The sequence below is a fragment of the Musa acuminata genome, chromosome BXJ2-7, assembly GCF_036884655.1.
Source record: "Musa acuminata AAA Group cultivar baxijiao chromosome BXJ2-7, Cavendish_Baxijiao_AAA, whole genome shotgun sequence".
Lineage (NCBI taxonomy): Eukaryota > Viridiplantae > Streptophyta > Magnoliopsida > Zingiberales > Musaceae > Musa > Musa acuminata.
The window spans coordinates 6,179,337-6,197,752 of record NC_088344.1 but is presented as its reverse complement, the minus strand read 5'-3'; the positions used below and the strand labels follow the sequence as shown (position 1 = coordinate 6,197,752).

The window sequence follows — 18,416 nt, the reverse complement described above, 5'->3', positions numbered from 1 at the left end:
GAACAAAAAGAACTCATATCAGAATTCAAACGCATATATATCAATTGTAACTGAGGATATAATTAAGTTGCATAAGAAAAAAAAATCCTTAGATGTTTTGAATTATTTATTCAAAAGATGAAGAGATTGATAAAAATATAACTTGATAGAATAAAAACTAAATACTTAAAATAGGATAGAATGTTAATATTTTTTTTTATGCCATCGTCATATACCTTTTAGATTAAAAAAATCATAAAATAATTATTAGGCCATCCATACAGTTATCCATGAATAATTAGATATATCTTGTTAGAAGATAAAAAAAAATTGATCATTTCATACGGTATAACTATGTTCTAAGAAAATTTATAAATACTGTAATTAGAGGATGTAAAATAATTAGTGTTCACTGTATAAGAAGAGGTAGAGATAGACATCTATGGCTTTAAAAACTATTTATATAATTTAATATTTTTTTAAGTTTAACTAAGTATATAATTATAGATATCATCAGGTCCTATACTCAATCCTAAATAATTTGGATATTATATATATATATATATAACTATAAAGTAAAAAAAAATCAATACTTTTATGAAAAGAAGTTAATACAAATAGCAGACTGCATATAATTATAACTTAATGTTTGATCTTTAATAAGTTGGAATTATGTTGGAGGTGAGAAGAGTGTGGAAGAAGAGACAATGGCACTGGAAACAGGTTGTCAGCAACCATGACCGCAGTTTCATCGGGATGGAAAAAGATGCCGACCTGTGTGTTTCGCCGACCAATGCTGTCCACCGTCCAGTCTCCACCCTACCTTCTGATGTACTCCTGTCACCAGCTTTTACTTATGATTGAGTTGGGAGCCATGGCTTTAAGAGAAAGGCAAGCAGGCATGCTGAGGCAATTCCAGCTTTGCAGCTCCACTGGGGGACTCCACCTGTTTCCTTGTTGGGGTTGCCAAAGGCTACTGCATCTACCATTGGAGCACACAGCAGCTCAAGTTTTGCGAATCCCAAGACGTAGAATCATTGATCTGCTTCGGTGAAGAAGATCAGCATCCTTTTTTTGTTTTGGGGATCACATCAAACCTTGAATCTGTCATGACCAAACATAACACATTTCTGTTGTCACTATTGTCACAGTGTATTAGAGAACAAACAAGCTCAGCATATTGGCTGTTCTCGATTACTGTTGCTGTAATGACAACTATAATGAACACCTAAGCCTTCAGGTTGGTTTCATGGTCATTTATATATATCTGTCGCTTTAAAACTGTGTCAACATTTGCGTCTGACCAAAGTGAATTAAGCTCATGATAGTATACTTCTTGAAAAGAAATAATTAAATCACGAGAGTCTGGAACATTAATCATGTCTCAAAAAAAGGGTTGAAATGATGGATTCTTATCAAAACACTGATCTACCAAGGTTCAGAAAGAGTTGCATAACCAGGGCATGAAGAACATCCTCAACGGGAGGGGAGTCACTCTAGCTTTGCAGAATCCTGAGGTTGATGTGCATTCCACTGCACCAGCATCCAGATGATTGATGTGCCTGAGGAAAAGGCAAGAGAATCCTATAAGCAAAAACAAAAATTATCGCAACAAAAATGGTTGGTCGTGCTTATTTCTTGAACAAAAGCATACAGCGAACCTTAAATATTAGGAAATAGCAACAGTAGCCAGCAGATTCCATTCAGTACCATAGGATCTGTTTGTTCATTTGCTCACCTAATTTTCTGTGACTATATGAAGCAAAAGCTGATGCCCTCTTAAAGCAGGTTCATTTGACAGAATTTTGGATGTTCTATGTGGTAGGAATTATTAGGTTCAGTTGTCTGATCATTGTTTTGAACAGATAACAGGATACTGTGATCCATGGGAACAATGCCAACGATTAAACTAGGAGGCACTACAACACTTATCCAAAATATCATTATATATCTCTTTAATGCACACTTTACAAAGAAATTTTAACATGCATATCTTTTCCTCAAGGAGTCTAAAATGCCTTTTTTTTTCCCTTCTCCTGACAGGTCCTTCGCTCCAAAACCATTCCAATCGTTACGATGTCCTCGTTTTTTAGCCAATAAAGATGGCAATCAACAGAAGCTTACTAAGTATACCAGGTGAAGTGGCAAAACAATTGGCTTGATGCTAAAGGGGCCAAATCTTGTCTATAAATTAATGTCTAGCATATTAACTATTCATACCAACTACTGAAAAAAAATTCAGAAGTCAAGTATTGAAAATTATAAATTTCACAGGCTGTTTAGCTGATAAAAATCTTTATCTGTCAATTTGATGGAGCAACATGAATTTGGAAATAAAGCAGGAAAGAAAAACCGATCTGACTCCTCGTGTTTTTAGGTCAATCAGCAATTGATCGCTACTTGTGGATAACAATATCCAAACTTTTTCATGATGATAAATTCTTCAAATTAATCTAGCCATCGAATACTATATCATTTTAGATATTTGTGGCTATAACTTTGTAAAGTTCATCATAGAATGCTTCTGTACAGTACAATAAAATGATGATTTGCAATGAGCATATTGCATATGCTTATAGAGGGCCCTAGCAAGATATTGTCAAAGAGTGGCATCAGATTATATGATCTAATCCACAGTTCATTGCTTTCACTTATGGAGATAAGTCTCTGATTTTCATATTAGTCAAACAACAAAAGTTCTCTGCTTCGAATAGAAGGTGATTCCTTCTATGTGGTGGAAAACTTCGTCATTAGATCTAAATTAGATGAAGCAAAGCTACCTTGGTTAGCTATGAGTTCGTAAACATCTCAGCAGTCTCAAACATATTCTGCACAAATACAAGCCTCAAAGCATTAACACTAGTGGCTTATTCATTCAGGAATTTCCTAGGGAACCTAATAGGGTAACTATATATTACATTGAGATGTAAGAGCCACAGTAAGGTGAATTATAATGAAGCTTGAGCAATGATATCATACGGCATGACCGATCTACACTAAATTGCATCATTGAGAATTACAGAGGTTTCAGACATCTTCAATGTAAACCTTCTTTTGAGCCTCAAGAAGAAAGAATTTTTTGTTAATGTATTAGAAAGGAAATAATGACCCACATGCATGATGCAAATTAAGTTAAAATTTAATGCCTAACAGAAAATTTTACTAAAAGAGCTTAGAAAGAACACCCAATCAGCGTAAATAATACAGACTATAAGGCATCAAGCAGCAGCTTGTTCGATCCATATTTCTCGTGAGCATATTAAAAATGCACAGTTTGATTTTATTAGAAGAAATAAGAAAGGAATTACTACTCTTAGGTTGACCAGAGATACTGGTTTCAACTACACTCAACCATATAACAAGACGCATAATTGTTGTTGTTTGATATCTAAAAATTTATCATTATATTAAAAGGACAAAGTATATCACAGTGAATAATGGGGACATGCATGAGAGATACGAGCGAGATACCAGCAAATATTCCAACAGTTGTCAGATTTGATGCAGCCATTGTATGGTATATCAGATACTCAGTAAGAAAATGACCAAATGCATATATGAAGGACAGCAAGGTTGCTGTGTAGATAGGCTTATTCTGAAGGTTGAATGCACAAAGAAAGCAGAGTGTGCAGGTCAGGAGAGTCCAGACTCCAAATGTTCGGCCATGAACATCAGTCACTACATTAAAAACACACACATCAGAATCAGAAACAATCATAACTATCATTAATCTACAAAAAATTCAGGATATACTGAATCATGAGGCAGAGATCTAGCACAAATTGAAGCATGAAACCATAACATCACAATATTTTTGAAGGAAAAAAGAACATACTATGTACAAGAACAGAAGAAAGAAATAACAAAATTTAAGATGGGAAAACTAGTGCTAGGACGATGATTAACAGTCTTTGACACTGACAGAGAACTCAGAAAATGTGTGAAGTGACGATCTTTTACCCTATTCGATCCTTGTACGACGAAAAAACTGACCGGCATCCTAACAGAGTGACCGAGCCAAACCACAACAGTTCTAATAGCGCTACACCGAAGAAGTGAAGACATGAGAAGAAGACTACTTTGTGTCTGGGAGAAGACGGCCATGCGTAAGGCCCAGATGTCGAAGAAGCCGAACCATACAGTTACGAGGCGAAGCAAGCCGACCAGCATCAGCCACCACCCGAGCGCCTTCATCTGTCTTGTGTTTCGTTGAGGTAATTCCGCGAGCAGGTTATGGGCGCGGTGCGCAAAGCCCACAAACCAGTTGTCTTCTGAGCCGAACTCGGTCGGCCCCGATCCCAATATGCATGTACTTACTTTTAGTGCGGTTGTTTGGGATCACTCGGCATGGGTTTTATGCTTTGGTCCGCTTCGGCTTGCTACGACGGTCTGTGATTTGGTCCGGTTCAGTTTCCCACATTCATACGTTCTGCGTTGCATTGAGTGACTCGATCGGTTTGGTTTGGTTCGATTGTGAACCGAACCGAACCCGGATAAGCCTATCGTATTTGATTGGTTAATTCAAATTTATTTAATGGCTAAAATTGCATAGTTTGTATCACAATTACCCAATAAAACCCCATAGATTGGTCTAATGTTGGCAGATCAATTTGGGGCCATGCAGATTGTGAGATCCCAAACCCCTAATGCAAATTGAAGATGGCAACTAATTAACATGACAATTAGACTAAGAACAGTGGTGATATATTATAACCAAGTTTATAAATCTAAGCTAGAGGGCCAGAAAGCTAAAACATTGTCAATTTGATCAGCAGAAATAAGAAACTTTAAGCAGCTTAAAATTACAGAGAAAAGTCCAAACCATATCAATTTGTTTACATTATATACCTACAATTCAATCCCACAATAGAACCCATGAATACATAGAAAGAAGACTAACCCAAAAAAGTTACATGTTGCAACAAGAATCCTGATGAATCTAGTGTCACTACAATTGCTTCTTATACTTTGAATTCAGCACTTACTAAGGGAGACGAGACTTTCATGATCTGAACCTGAAAACTAGTTGTAGATGATCATACATCACGGACCGAAACGGAACATGCCGTCGACCATGAATTGCCCATCCATGAAGAGAGCTGAAGCAGAAGAAGCATTGCGTGGATGGAAACCATCCATCACGACGAACTGCATGTCCTCGGATGGTTTCCAATGCCTCTTTCTTTGGTTTATAAACCAGTTGTTGATTTGCTTCTGATCAAGACCTGTAGATTCCGCCAACGCCATCTTCTCGGTTTCCTGCTTGTTGCCAGGTACAATTTTCCATCCAAAGTTATATAGAGGCTTTCTTGCTCTATACATATCGACTAATTTTAGCATAGAAAGGGTTGGTGAATGTAGGGAAATGGAACATACAGATGGATATGGCCATTTGTAGTGCAGCTCCCACCAGTTGAGCAGCTTCTGCCGGGCATCCTTTGGCAGCTTTTCTTTCTTCTTCTTCTTGGACAGCTCTTTCCTGAGGGTGCTTAAATAGCCACCATACTTCTTCAAAAGGTGGTGCTTCAGCTCTTTGTCCTCTGCGTGTGGGTCAACCTCTGGAAGATCTGCTTCTCCTCCACCGGCATCCTGATCCTCTTCAGAGGAACCAACACCTTCACATATTTCATCTTCAATTTTCGAATGAAAAAGGAAACCAGATATAATGTATCATCATAGTAATATAACAACAAATCCATTCATGTAGGAAAAGTGACCAGTGGCAAAGTATAGTCTAAAATGATTCGCATACATGCGGTAAAGTGGCCCGGGTAATCAGAAAGATTAACTGGATCAAGTAGCTAGAACAACGTAATTGCTAAGCATGAAAGAGTAGTATGTTCAAGCTAGTAAATTTCTCTCCGAGAGGCTTTTGTGTACCGACGAAGACAAGCAGAATACGTGACTTGAATGATATCGATTCATAGAATTGACCATAAAACTTCCAAACAAGTCAGTATTGCAATGATTTTATATGACAATAAAAAGAAGGATTCAGTGTGAAGATCCGGTGCATACGCTGACAAATAGAAACCACATGGTGCCACATCCCATGCTCTCAAGTTTAGTTACCAGTGACTGCTAATTGTAGTCAAGAACTTAACAAGAGATGTGGAATGCAAAAGTATCTCATGCTGGAAAACTATATGCATCAAGAAGAAAATAATGTTCCTCTTACTGGTTCACTAGGTTATAGTCATAATGGATCTAGGTAAATGAAAACAGCTAGTCCTTATTTAGTCACCTCGACTAGGGTGACTAAGAAATGGTCACAAGAACATGGTGTTCTTTCATAAAGTAAAATGCGGTGGAGAAACTGGATCTCAAGTATTTATTCTGGGGATATAAAGCAAAGAATTGCTTCAGCATTCTGTGATATTAGATTAAAAACCTCTATGTCCAATGGTACAATGGAGTTTAATCGAGCTGCATTTGGAGTCGGCCAAGTGAGATCTCAAGGAAGTTCCGACTCTTTCTGTTATTGTAATATCAACAGCTGCAGAATAAATTACATATACTGCACTTTTTCCAAATGCAAGAAGGATGAGTTGGGTCAATGAATTTAAGCCAACCAGTAAGATTAAGTGCTCGTTAAAAATCACATACAAGATTAAGGATGAGAATATCAAGGTGCACCTGAATGATTTGACTGATTAAACACAAGCTACTTTTGTTCATTGTCACTCAATAATGAACGGCTTCATGATGTTATAGGAGGTTATCCACCTATGCTACCTACAGATAAAAATGGGACCATGACCGAAATCAATCTCAATAGGATTGAAAGCCACCATCAACTCGTTACCAGAAAGAAGCATGCCCAATATATAAGACTCCCATCAATGTCGAGGTTTAGGGAAGGTTACTATATGCAACCTTAATTACCATGGCACCAAGACTCCTCGTCTGAGATTTAGCTGAACAACAAAGATTTAAAGTCATCTCATGGAATCGATCAAGAGCTTATTGTGTTACCTAGTTGTAGTCCAATAGTGCATTTTCACTTAGATGGCCAAGAAAGTGGTTCATCTCATCATATCAATCCCTAAATCCCATATGGATACATACATGAATATCTATTATAGTTTATATTGATGTTTGAGTAACCTTGGTAAGATTGAAGATTTTACTAGACAAATCCCTTGACATTTCAGTTCAGGATCTTAATTAGGTGCCCATGTATGGCAAAGATTAGGAGATTAATTTTTTTATCGAGACAAACTTTCAGAATTTTCTGATGGACTTTGTGAGGTGATGAAATGAACTATTCACCATATTTATAAAGTCTCTTAATCTGTCTTAAATCTTTACATTTTCCGCCCTATTTTCCCTTCTTTGCTTATTTTTTTCCTACTAAAACTGTCTCTTGAAGGTGCTATATTCCTTCAATACAAGAAAACATTTAATAGGAGGTGCAGATTTTATCATGCAAAGAACATAACCTTGTAGAGTCTTGTTGCAGTTATTTTTCTCTCTTAAGTTCAATCACTACGAGATTTGATCCATTAATGTGCTCTCCATATTTAAATTCCAAATCCATTCCATTACTTTCCATACATTTTCAAACCCATTCCCTCAAAGAAGTCTTTAATTTTTTCTTCCTCTACATATTTCATATATCCAAATCTTCTTTTAGTATCAAATTTAACTGAGCTCAAGAATTTTACATTATAATTTAAGTGGCATTTGAAGGTAGGTCAGTAAGTATCACATTATTCTTCTGACCATGATCGAACCATCTACATGAATGATGTAAAAAGTAAAAACTATTATCCATTAAATGTGCCATTCAAAGTGTAACTAGAATTAGATAATAATAATTTTCCTTGTCAATCTAGTAACTTTAAGTGCCTATTTTGATTGTTATGTTTCCAAAATACCATATTATGGTATTTGATGTCTTTTAGATCTTTAACCGGCAACAAAAAGGCTGTTCGGTAGATGATCAATGGAGGTACTGAAAGCATTTTTCTACTAGAAACTAAACTGTAAACAACCATAATAAATTAGTAACTCACAATTCAAGTATACTTCTGAAGCCAGACAGAATTATCATTTTGATTCCTATATAGAGTTATTCTGGAATTAAACATGGCTGTACTAATAAACATTATGAATAACTAACTCAAGTATGCTTTAGGTACTTATGTTTATCAGAGTTATTAAATGTATGCCTATGAAAATATTAATTTGGAATTAAACATGGCTCTATAAACAAGTTATTATGAATGACTATAAGAACTTTGTAAATTGCTTTTAATACTTATTCACACCTACAAGTCTTTTTTGGCAAATATCCTAAACATCTAATTAGAGAATAACTTTCTTTGAAGAAACAAGTTTCTTAAACTTACATTGTCAATCGCCAATTTTGTGACAAGACCAAATGCTCTTAATTTAGAGTGTCACTCAATACCTTTGATTTCATCAAAAAAAAATTTCTCAGAAGTCATCCCACTAATTATGATTCAAAAGAATATGATACCATTGTCTATGTGTTTATTCAACATATGGGTATTTGAGCTAATCAAAGCAATGCCTTACGACCACCACAGAAGTGTATTCTAATACGTTATACAGTTGCCATTTTGCAGGGGATGACCTGAAGGACTAAACAAAGCATGGCTGTTATAAGGTCTTAGAGATACCAGTTTGGTGATGTTGAACTAATTATTTGTATGACTATTATTAAGTTCCATGGCTGGATGCAAATAAAATATAGAATATCTCCACAGCAAATGGAACTTATATCTCTTTTTGTGACTGCTTTTATAGAGCATATTACTAGTGCTGTAAAGACAGGTAAAGAACGATTAAGAAAGTCTAAGTTGCATGCCTTTCCTCTATTTCTGTGTGGTGTGTGAGCTGCCCTTATTGCCCTACCATTTTCTATTTGATTTATCGGTGTTATATCTTTGCGTGGGTCATGATCTTATTCTCTTGCTAAGGGCTTATAACCATCACAAATTTATCATCAGAACTTGTGCTTATGCTTCTTCATCATTTTCTAACCAAATGTATATAAGAAATTAAAAAAAGGATGTATGAATATACAACTATTTAGAGAGATTGTTTTTATTGATTTAAATCGGATTTTCTTATGTCGTAGATGAGCAATCTTACCGTTAAATCAAGATTTACCCTCTAAATATATGTAAATGCTAAATAAGAACATATGCACAATGCAAAATATTAGTAATTGTTCTGTATAACCATTGGACAATGTCCAACTCAAGAACGGTATCACTGTATACACACATTTGAAGTCCAGATAACATAATCATCTTCTGTGTTGGGGAAACACTACAACATGGCTCTTTAGCTATTGCTGAAAGAACCAATAAAGTGGAAGTAGGTGGTATCATTGTTTGATGGACGGACAAGAATAGCATCCTATGTAGTATCTTATGCATGGTTGCAAAGGAGAAAGCATCAAGACGAGATAACAGTTTGAGCTGCTAAGAAACAAAGATAGTGTGTCTTCTCGAGGTAGGGAGTTCTCATTAACCCTAAAGGAGTGCCACACGTCAGCACTCGAAATGCTAGCTTATGACGCGCCAACGTGTGGTTTCCTCATTCATTTACATATATACGGGTTGCTTGTTCCGAAGAGAAAGGCTGTCTTCCTCCTTTGTTCGCCTATAAACAATCTCAGCTAATAAACAATGGTGAGCAAAAGAAAGAAAGAGATGAGATGAGAGGTCGAGAGGTTGGCCTTACTATGGCCTCGTGATCGTCCCGTAGGACGACTCCTCCTTTCCCACCTATCTCACACCTATTATATTCCTTGGGAGCCAACTGCTAACCCTTTGGTATGTATATGTATGCTATATATGAGATATCTGATCAGTCAAGGCCTGATTCTGTCTTAGTTGCCGTGAAAGGTGGAAGAAGGTCTACTAGTAGATATATGTACGTACCACATCCTTTCTGCTGTCCCACTGCCAGTTCTGTTCACCCCTCTCTACTCTCAGAGGCAAAGATTTTTTAGCAGCAGATGGAGACCAAATAGATCTAATCGCGTGGAGTAAAGGCTACACTCGATAAGTCAATGGTATAAGCTACTTAACAGTAGTATATGATTTTTCGATGTATGTGTTACCAGAGGGAAAGAGGCCGCGAGTGGAACTGTCGGTGAGCGCATTAAACTGTGACTCCATCTTCTTGAGGAAGTTTGTGGCCTCTTGCAGTGGCTTCGTTAGCTCTTCCCGGTACTTGACGAGCATATCACAGTATGATTCCTGTTTTTAGTGCATATATACACGCACAGGTCACCATCCATTAGCTTTAACTGGAGAAGAGATCTAAAGAGAGAGATGGAGCGCTAATACCATGAACTGGTCGAGCTCCGGGTCAGGAGAAGCGTCGTTATGGCAGCTCGGCCCTGGCCAGACGTCGTGGAAGATGGCGGAGAGCCTCGTCACCACCTCCGGTGGTGCTCCCACCTAGAAAGAAGCATAGGTTAATTAGTAAGAGAGGAGAACAAGGTTATGCTGCGCATCATATGAGGGAAATGAATTGGGAGACCTTTTGGCAGTCCATAAAGGCTCCGACAAGGGTAGAGTACTGAGGATGCGACATGATCTTTGCCTTGATCTCCTCCATATCACTCTGAGAGATCTCTCCTTGCTCTTGTGTTTGTATAGCTCTCTTTTGAGCTCGAGATGAGCCAGCTTCAGTTTTAAGTGGTGGTGTTTGGAGGTAAGGCTGGGAGGTGGTGGTGTAGTAGTAGCCCTGCTCGTACACGGCGGCCCTCGTCGGCGGAGGAGCTGAAGAAGTGCAGGCGGTGGTAGCTGATGACGGGAGGTATAGGAGAGCACCCCCGGAGGTGCCACGACCACCACTGTCACCTGGGTGAGAGAATTCCTCCATGCCTCACTAGTAGACCTATCAAAAGTAGAATAACAACAAAAAGGGAAAAAAAAAAAAAAAAGGAAAGCTGGCAATCAAATAAAAGGAAGATTTCTTGAACTTAATTTTCTAAGAATACAGGTCTCTTGAGAATAGATCAGAGAGGAGAGGGAAGGGGAGGAAAGAAAGCCCTAAGCAGGAAACTTGTAGCGAGAAGGGAAAGCCATCATGGCGGCTTTCGTGTCCGTTGTCAAATCAAGCAGACAGGATCTGATGGAATCCATCACCTAATGTAGTGTAAGATCAAGCAATTACAACATCTTAATACGATGCATTAGTACTACGACTTCAAGGGATTAAGACGAGCTCGAAAAGCAACGGACAAGCACAAAGACAAGGGATCCAAACAGGCCGAGCACTACTCCAAAGAACAACAGAGGGAGGAAAGTGAAATGAGATCCGAACAACCAACACCTAGGAGCCAAAAAAAAAGAGAGTTGGATTGGAGACGTAAATGAATTGCAACACCACATGTGGGTATGCGTTTAGAGTGTACTACGCCTCACGTGTCAATCACTTCGTCCCCGTCTTCTTCTTCTTCTTCTTCTTCGATGTGGTCTGGTGAGAGAAAGGGTAGGACGGGAGAGAGCCTCACCATGCGTCGGTGTCGGAGCGGACTTTCTGCTACTTTATATGCTTCCTTGGAAATGATAGTTTCGTCGACAAGTCTCGGTGGCACGATGAACTCTAGCAGCTAAATTGCGTGTGTAATTGCGTTAAATTAGTCTTCATTTGTTTATTTTTATGGGTGTGGGAAAGGGAAAGATTCTTGGGAAAGAAAGAGCTCCACTTGGCTTTGAGCAATTGGTCATGGCTACACAAGAGGGGGTTTTACAGATGATGGAACTATGGAAAGCGACGTGTGTGGTTGGAAGGAATAAAAGAGAAGAAAATTGCTGGATGTACTGAATCAAATCCAAAATACGATCCAAACACCATCGAAACAAGATGGACACTGGATTTGTTGTCGGCATTGATCTAATTAATTACCAAACTCCATCCAACATATATAAATGATCCAGATTTTTGATAGAATACTGGCAAATTAATATAGTCAACTGGCACTTTCAACGTCATCAAAATTCTTACCATTGATCTAAATGACCTTCTTAGTATTATACTATCAATCATCAGAAAAGAACATAATGACCTGTTACATTCATATTAACTTTTATTATATCAAGTCTGCCGCAAACTATGATTGTGAATCCAATTATTATGATATATATATATATATATAGCTAAATTATTATACATCTAACGTATTTGCAGCAGCATATTAAGGCTCAATTCTTCAGATACAAATCGTTCGTGTGCTTTGCAATCTGATGAAAGGGCAGTCATCTCCAAACCTGCAGACTGGGACCCAATTTTGATGTACTTCGTATGCAATAGGATGACCGATGCAAAAATCTTTAATCGATATAGCATCTAAAGATAACTAATATGAGTAGCTAAACTCCTACAAGACATCTAGAGATAAAAGGTTATTCTGGTGACTTCACTAATATTTTTACCATGACAACAAGGCCTACTCTCATGCCCTGTCCATCGTTGTACATGAGATATATTTTGATATCAGAATCCAACAATATTAAAGCCTGTGTGTTGGATCACTAAGGAATAAGTTTGAAGTGGTCATCTCACCCTGTAACTTTGCATGTAATGTTTAATGTTAACCTCTCCTTATTTTCTAACTGGTAACAATCAACAAGTAGGGATATATTAGGGTATGATGGTTATCATTGTTGGGAAGAGAGAGGAGAACTCGAAGATAATCCTAATTCATCGGAAAAAAAATTAAATTTAACTAAGACTCCCAAAATATGTATCAATCATAACGATCATAGACTGTTCATCAACTAAGCTTTGCATAGTTCTTGTGCACATCCTATCAATTCCCTTGTGTATGGTTGCATCCCGTTCTACATCACATTCTGTGGCAATGCCAACTTAAGTCTTGAATCCTTCTAAAAATAAAGCAGCCCAAGTTGAGTAGAACACAGATGACAACTCCCTTTTGCTGATATTATGATTTCAACAATCATTAACAAGAAATTTTCCTCATTGTGAAATAGCTTCTGTTCTAATTGTAGGTTCAATTCTTCCTTGTGATCCAGTAATTTTGAACATTGCTAATGATGGGACCAGACTCTCTCTCTCTCTCTCTCTCTCTCTCTAATCCTGATGCATGATACTATTTTTTATTCTTCTTAACCTGCATATCAATATTCAATTCATGTAATAACCAGAAAGATGTCCATCGTGGCCCTCTTTCAGGTTTATTGCATTTGTATATGGCATTCTTTTCGAAGCACTCATGATTAGGGCTTACACATTAAGCAAGTTTTGATCCATTAAAAAAGGTCACTCCATAATGCGAAGCAAGAAATCATGGACATGTAGATAACATAAACAAAAGAAAAAGTGTCGATCGTTCGAGTGGCCGTAATGCTTTTAGTATTGACCTTATTCAATGTTGCAAATAATATGCCATATAGTAAGAGGGCTGACACCACAAGCTCTGGCAAGCCCCCATTTATTTATTCTCTCTGGCTTCTAGCTATGCTTTGCTTTTACGTAGTTGGAAGGAGCTATGAGTGCGAAGTTAAAATCGAATCTAGAAAGGCGAAATTAAGGAGACAAAAGTCTTTTCCTCAATCATCTTCCACTCATGCACTCGCTTAGCAACTCAGACATGCGATTAAGAGTCATGTCAGCTACTAAATAAAAGCTAAATTTCCATCATATCGGCTGGCTAATTCAATTAACAAACTGTAGTGATGATGATGTTTTGTTCATTGGATTTACTATATTCTTTTGTATATATATTCATCACCTACAAGACTAAACGATAGAGCTATGCAACCCAAAGAAGCCCTGCGAAGATCCTGTGGCAACTGCGTCTCCGTGGCGCCAACACAGAAAGAAGAGATCCGGCCAATCTGTTGACGTCGGGCAGTAAAAGACGAAGCCCAACAACTGTGGTGGAGTGCTTTACGATGAGCGGGCGGTCCTCCGCACCGCGCGATTCCCGCGCGGTCTGTCTCCCTCTCCCCGTCGTTGCCAAAGAAACACTGAACGCTGCTGCTACTGAAGCACTCGGTAGACGACAGCAGCAGTGAGAGGTGGAGGTACTTTAAAAGAAAGAAACGTCATGTGGCGACCAGTGGCAGGAGCTCCATCACTTCAGATGTCCCCCGTCTTTCCGAACGCCTGACTTGCTACTGTTGATCGGTGTTCCTACCGTCGTGGAAGTTGTGGCAGCACTCACCTTAGTTTAAGTAGAGTAATGAATCATAAGCACAAGCATGATTGGTTTTAATGGAGTTTTGTAATGGATAAGGGGGTTTGATCCCAGTAAAATGCTCATTTGTCAGTCCTGAGTAAAGCACCCATATGTCGGGTGGCGATCACACATCAGGAATCCATCCTACAGTAAACCATCTTCTGCACGTGTATGCATGTGACAGGAGAATAATTATATGAAATTAAAAAAAAAATCAGATTTTTTTTATTTTTCTACATAAAAGGAATAAAAAAACGTAGGTAGTGAGTAAATAGTTATATGTGACAATCATACATAAAAGAAAAAAAATTTCGATCGATAGATATATCATGATGGTAGAATCCGAACATTGTCTAACTAAAGTGTCGAAATGATTATATCGAAAGCTCCTCCCAACATTTTACGGGTCTTGGGTTTGACATCGCATCGAGTGTTGGAAGCACTTTGAATTCTATATTTTAGGGTTTACGTAGATAATGCAATCCTAATGCATTGGTAGTAGTTAGAAAGTTTGAATAATGCTGTCACACCTATCTAGCTCGTCAAACTCATAACAAATAGGAAGATTGACAGCAAAATTATATCATATAACGAAAATAATTTTCATCGATCCTCCAATCTTAAGTTCCACGTGATGATTATGTGGAAGAGTACTCGAACATCATTTTAATAGCACATATCATTCTTATCAGCTTCAGCTTTTACATATGAAATGAGTAACCACAGTTACAGGAGGAGTTTATGGAACCACTAAATTTGTGGCAATCTGTGCAGCGTTAAACTATACCAAAAGAAAATAAAGAGTGTCACGATAATGGCCACATTCTCTTCTCCCTTTGGAACCATACGCCAGTCTGCAATCCGCAGTGGCATGTGGGCTTGCAGATCCAAAAGGATTCCATGAGTCACTCACACCCAACAACGAGAAGATAACATTGTTTATTATTATTGTTATCTTGCAAATGAGGGTTGAAGGCTCGTCGGAGCTCAAACTCATATCGTTGTTGGCCGGTGGTGGGACGGTCTCCGTCAGTTGTGCTCAAACTCCTATGTGATCGTGTGATCCCCCGTACAAGATCAGGCGTGGGGGCATCAATCACCGTACGAATCTTGAGTCTAGTTTACTCGTGCGGGCTTTACTACGATTTATTCCGGAAAGCAAATTAAGGCACCATTGTCACTGTATCTTTCTCTTTCCCTTCTCTTCTCTTCCTCAACCTCAATCATTCATATCATACCATATTGTTGTCGCACTCATTCAACCACCGTTCCTCGTCGTCACCATACTGCCGACGAGGTGGTTGTTCTTTCGGAAGAGAGGAGGAAAGGGTGGGGAGGATTCAACCATAGATATTAGTGGGCCAAGGGATAGAACACACCAAGTAGTAAGCCTAAGGCATATGAGACGAAGGTATAGTAGAAATGCATAGAAAAATTACAAGAAAAGAACATTAAGAGTTATGTTCGACATGTTATATATTTAGCATCTCCCAAACAGGTACTTAGTACATAAACACATGTATGCATGCATACATGAGATCTTATTCGACAAGAGGGGGTTTCATGAAGGCTCATGGATTGCTCATAATGCCTTTGTGACAGTGTGCTAAGCATTCTTCGTTGGATGTATAGCATTCGTCGTTCGCAACACAACAGATGCATTTCCTCGAGTCCGTCAGTTTACAGTCTCGCCAAATGCATGGGAAGTCCGAGGCTATCAGAATAAGAAACAAATGAATGAATTAGATACAGATTAATGCACCAAATTAATTCTACAATGAACACCTAACAAATTATATTATTCATTCCATATATTTACTCTCGATAGTTATCTTATATTATTTATATCATAGCTAATTGTATTATTTATGTCTACCTGCAAACGTGAGACTTATTAATGTTAGTCAAAAGAGGTTAGATTATTAATGTTAGTGATACGAGGAAAAGTAGATAAAGAATTAAAAAACTTTAATAAAAATTATAAATAAAAATTTTAATATTCTAAGCTTAACATATAATCTTTTATAAATCTTGATGGTGGCAAATGATGTATGTAGCAGACACCTCAAATAGTTGAAACTTACGGTTTTACTATTGTTATTATTGATAAGTATACTCTCGAGACTCATATTTATTTACTCATCTAATTTTTTTTATTAAACCTTTTCCTTTTATATTTTTACCTGATTTGAAATCGATGTCACATTTTCATATGTTATAGATATTTGGTGAATAATGTGATAGAAATAAAATCTTTATGTTTTTGGCATTGTCATGACGAATATAACCAAGTGATATGTTGACATTTAATTTGAGTTTGGAAAATAAAATTAAAATCTATTGCAGGTAATTTTTCCCCCACTGTTCTCTAATTTCTTTTAACATGCCATTTACTAAATTCTCTAATGTGAATTCTTGATGTGTTCTAATCGAAGGTAAAAAATTAAATAAAACTAATTACTCTCATTTTGAACGAAGCGACTCAGAAGAAAAGTAATACCCAAAAAAAAACCAAACTTACTCTATCCATCGTTGCTATGAATGAATAAAATGTGAGACATCTAATGCATCTCTTATAGCGTTTAGAGTCAGTGATATGTTCGATCCATAAAACGAAAAAAAAAAAAATCTCAAAAAATCTCTTGTATCACGAATATTATGAATTTATATATTTAGTTGGATGGAGGTGTCAATTATACCCATGAGTATAAGGTCTCTATCGGGTCATTGTTTTCCTAAGAACTCAGAGAGCGAAATTGCAAGATAAAGAACAGTAAGTGTCCTTTTCGACTTATTCAATATGCTTAACATCTCCCAAACAGGTACTTAGCACGTAAATAGATGTACGCATGCATGCATCAGATCTTATACAATAAGAGATGCTTTAGATCTTATTCAATAAGAGGTGCTTCGTTAAGGGTCATGGATTGCCCATAGTACTTTTGTGGCAGTTCTCTAAGCATTCTTCATTGGATGTGTAGCATTCGTCGGTTGCAATACAACAGATGCATTTCCTCGAGTCCGTCGGTTTACAGTCTCGCCAAATGCATGGGAAGTCCGAAGCTATCACAATAAGAAACAAACAAACGAATTAGATACAGACGAAGGCATCAAAACTAATTCTACGATAAATATCTAACTTTTTATATTATTTATATCATAACTATTTGTATTATTTGCACCTAATTATCAATCGGTATATGTGCTTAGGAGACCTATGGATATAGTGATTAGAAGAGACCAACCAAATGATTGATTTAGTGGTACGATGAGAGGTCGAAGAAGATGTAAAAAGATTTTAATAAAATTTATAAATAAATATTTTAAATATTTTTTTAAAAATTTATCTAAATATATAATTTTTTATAAATCTTAATGAAGGTAGAAAAAATCTATGTAGCAGATATGAAATAATTAGGGTTTATGATTTTACTATTTTTGTTGTTGATAAATATACCTTTTTGAGAGCCATGATTATTTACTCATTTAATTTTTTATTAGATATTTTCCTTTTATATTTTTATTCGATTTAAGATTCATGTTGTGTTTTGATAGGATATCAGTATTTGGTAAATAATGTGATAGGCATTATTATGACAATTAAAACCACTTGACACGTGGACATTTAATTTGAGTTTGGAAAATAAAATTAAAATCACTTCACATAAGATTTGGATCCATGTTTTCCCCCTTGTTCTCTAATTTCTTTTAACATGTCATTAACTAAATTCTCTAATGTGAATTATTAATGTGTTCTAATTGAAGGTATAAATGATTAAATAAAACTAATTACCTTCATTTTGAATTAGAAAGCTCCCAACGAGTAATACAAAAAAAAATGCATGGAGGGTCACTCTAGATATTTTAAACAATAAAATTTATCGAGACCTCTTAGAGCTTTATTGAACACATTCTCGATATAGATTTTTCCCATGATAGTTCACACGGAGGCATTGAGACATAGCATATAGAGATATTATGACCGTCTCGAAGATGAACAAACATAGATTATCATTACCATTTAAGACATATAATGGATTTGAAATATTACGATCATATCGAAGACATGATGAACTTTTAACGCTATGGTCTTAAAAATGTATCAAACTTGAAATATCTTAGTCATCAACGAGTTGCAATGCCTTGACCATCTTAGATTTAACAAACTAAATAAGTTTGTTAAATCTCTTTTCTTTCAAACAACTAAATAATGGATTTATCTTTGAGGTAATCACGT

General features: G+C 36.8%; 2 protein-coding genes across 5 annotated transcripts; both read right to left on the bottom strand.

Moving 5' to 3' along the window:
* Window positions 1-555: 555 nt before the first annotated feature.
* On the bottom strand, window positions 556-4,317 carry LOC135616862 (ergosterol biosynthetic protein 28-like). The gene is made up of 3 exons (XM_065116554.1): window positions 4,059-4,317; window positions 3,451-3,657; window positions 556-1,541 (listed from the first exon to the last, which is right to left on the bottom strand). The coding sequence occupies exons 1-3, from the start codon at window positions 4,171-4,173 to the stop codon at window positions 1,471-1,473; spliced, it is 393 nt and encodes a 130-aa protein (XP_064972626.1). The 5' UTR covers window positions 4,174-4,317; the 3' UTR covers window positions 556-1,470.
* Window positions 4,318-4,785: 468 nt separating this feature from the next.
* Window positions 4,786-11,594, bottom strand: LOC103990327 (homeobox protein rough sheath 1). Of its 4 annotated transcripts, none has more exons than XM_009409420.3 (6): window positions 11,486-11,594; window positions 10,507-10,866; window positions 10,311-10,424; window positions 10,082-10,220; window positions 5,356-5,609; window positions 4,786-5,238 (listed from the first exon to the last, which is right to left on the bottom strand). In XM_009409420.3, the coding sequence occupies exons 2-6, from the start codon at window positions 10,849-10,851 to the stop codon at window positions 5,023-5,025; spliced, it is 1,068 nt and encodes a 355-aa protein (XP_009407695.2). In that variant the 5' UTR covers window positions 10,852-10,866; window positions 11,486-11,594; the 3' UTR covers window positions 4,786-5,022. The 4 variants fall into 4 exon arrangements, with proteins under 4 accessions (XP_009407695.2, XP_009407698.2, XP_009407696.2 ...); XM_065116553.1 differs by lacking the exon at window positions 11,486-11,594 and adding an exon at window positions 11,397-11,471 and having other exon boundaries at window positions 4,878-5,238; XM_009409423.3 differs by lacking the exon at window positions 11,486-11,594 and having other exon boundaries at window positions 5,356-5,576; window positions 10,507-11,404.
* Between the last annotated feature and the right edge of the window lie 6,822 nt (window positions 11,595-18,416).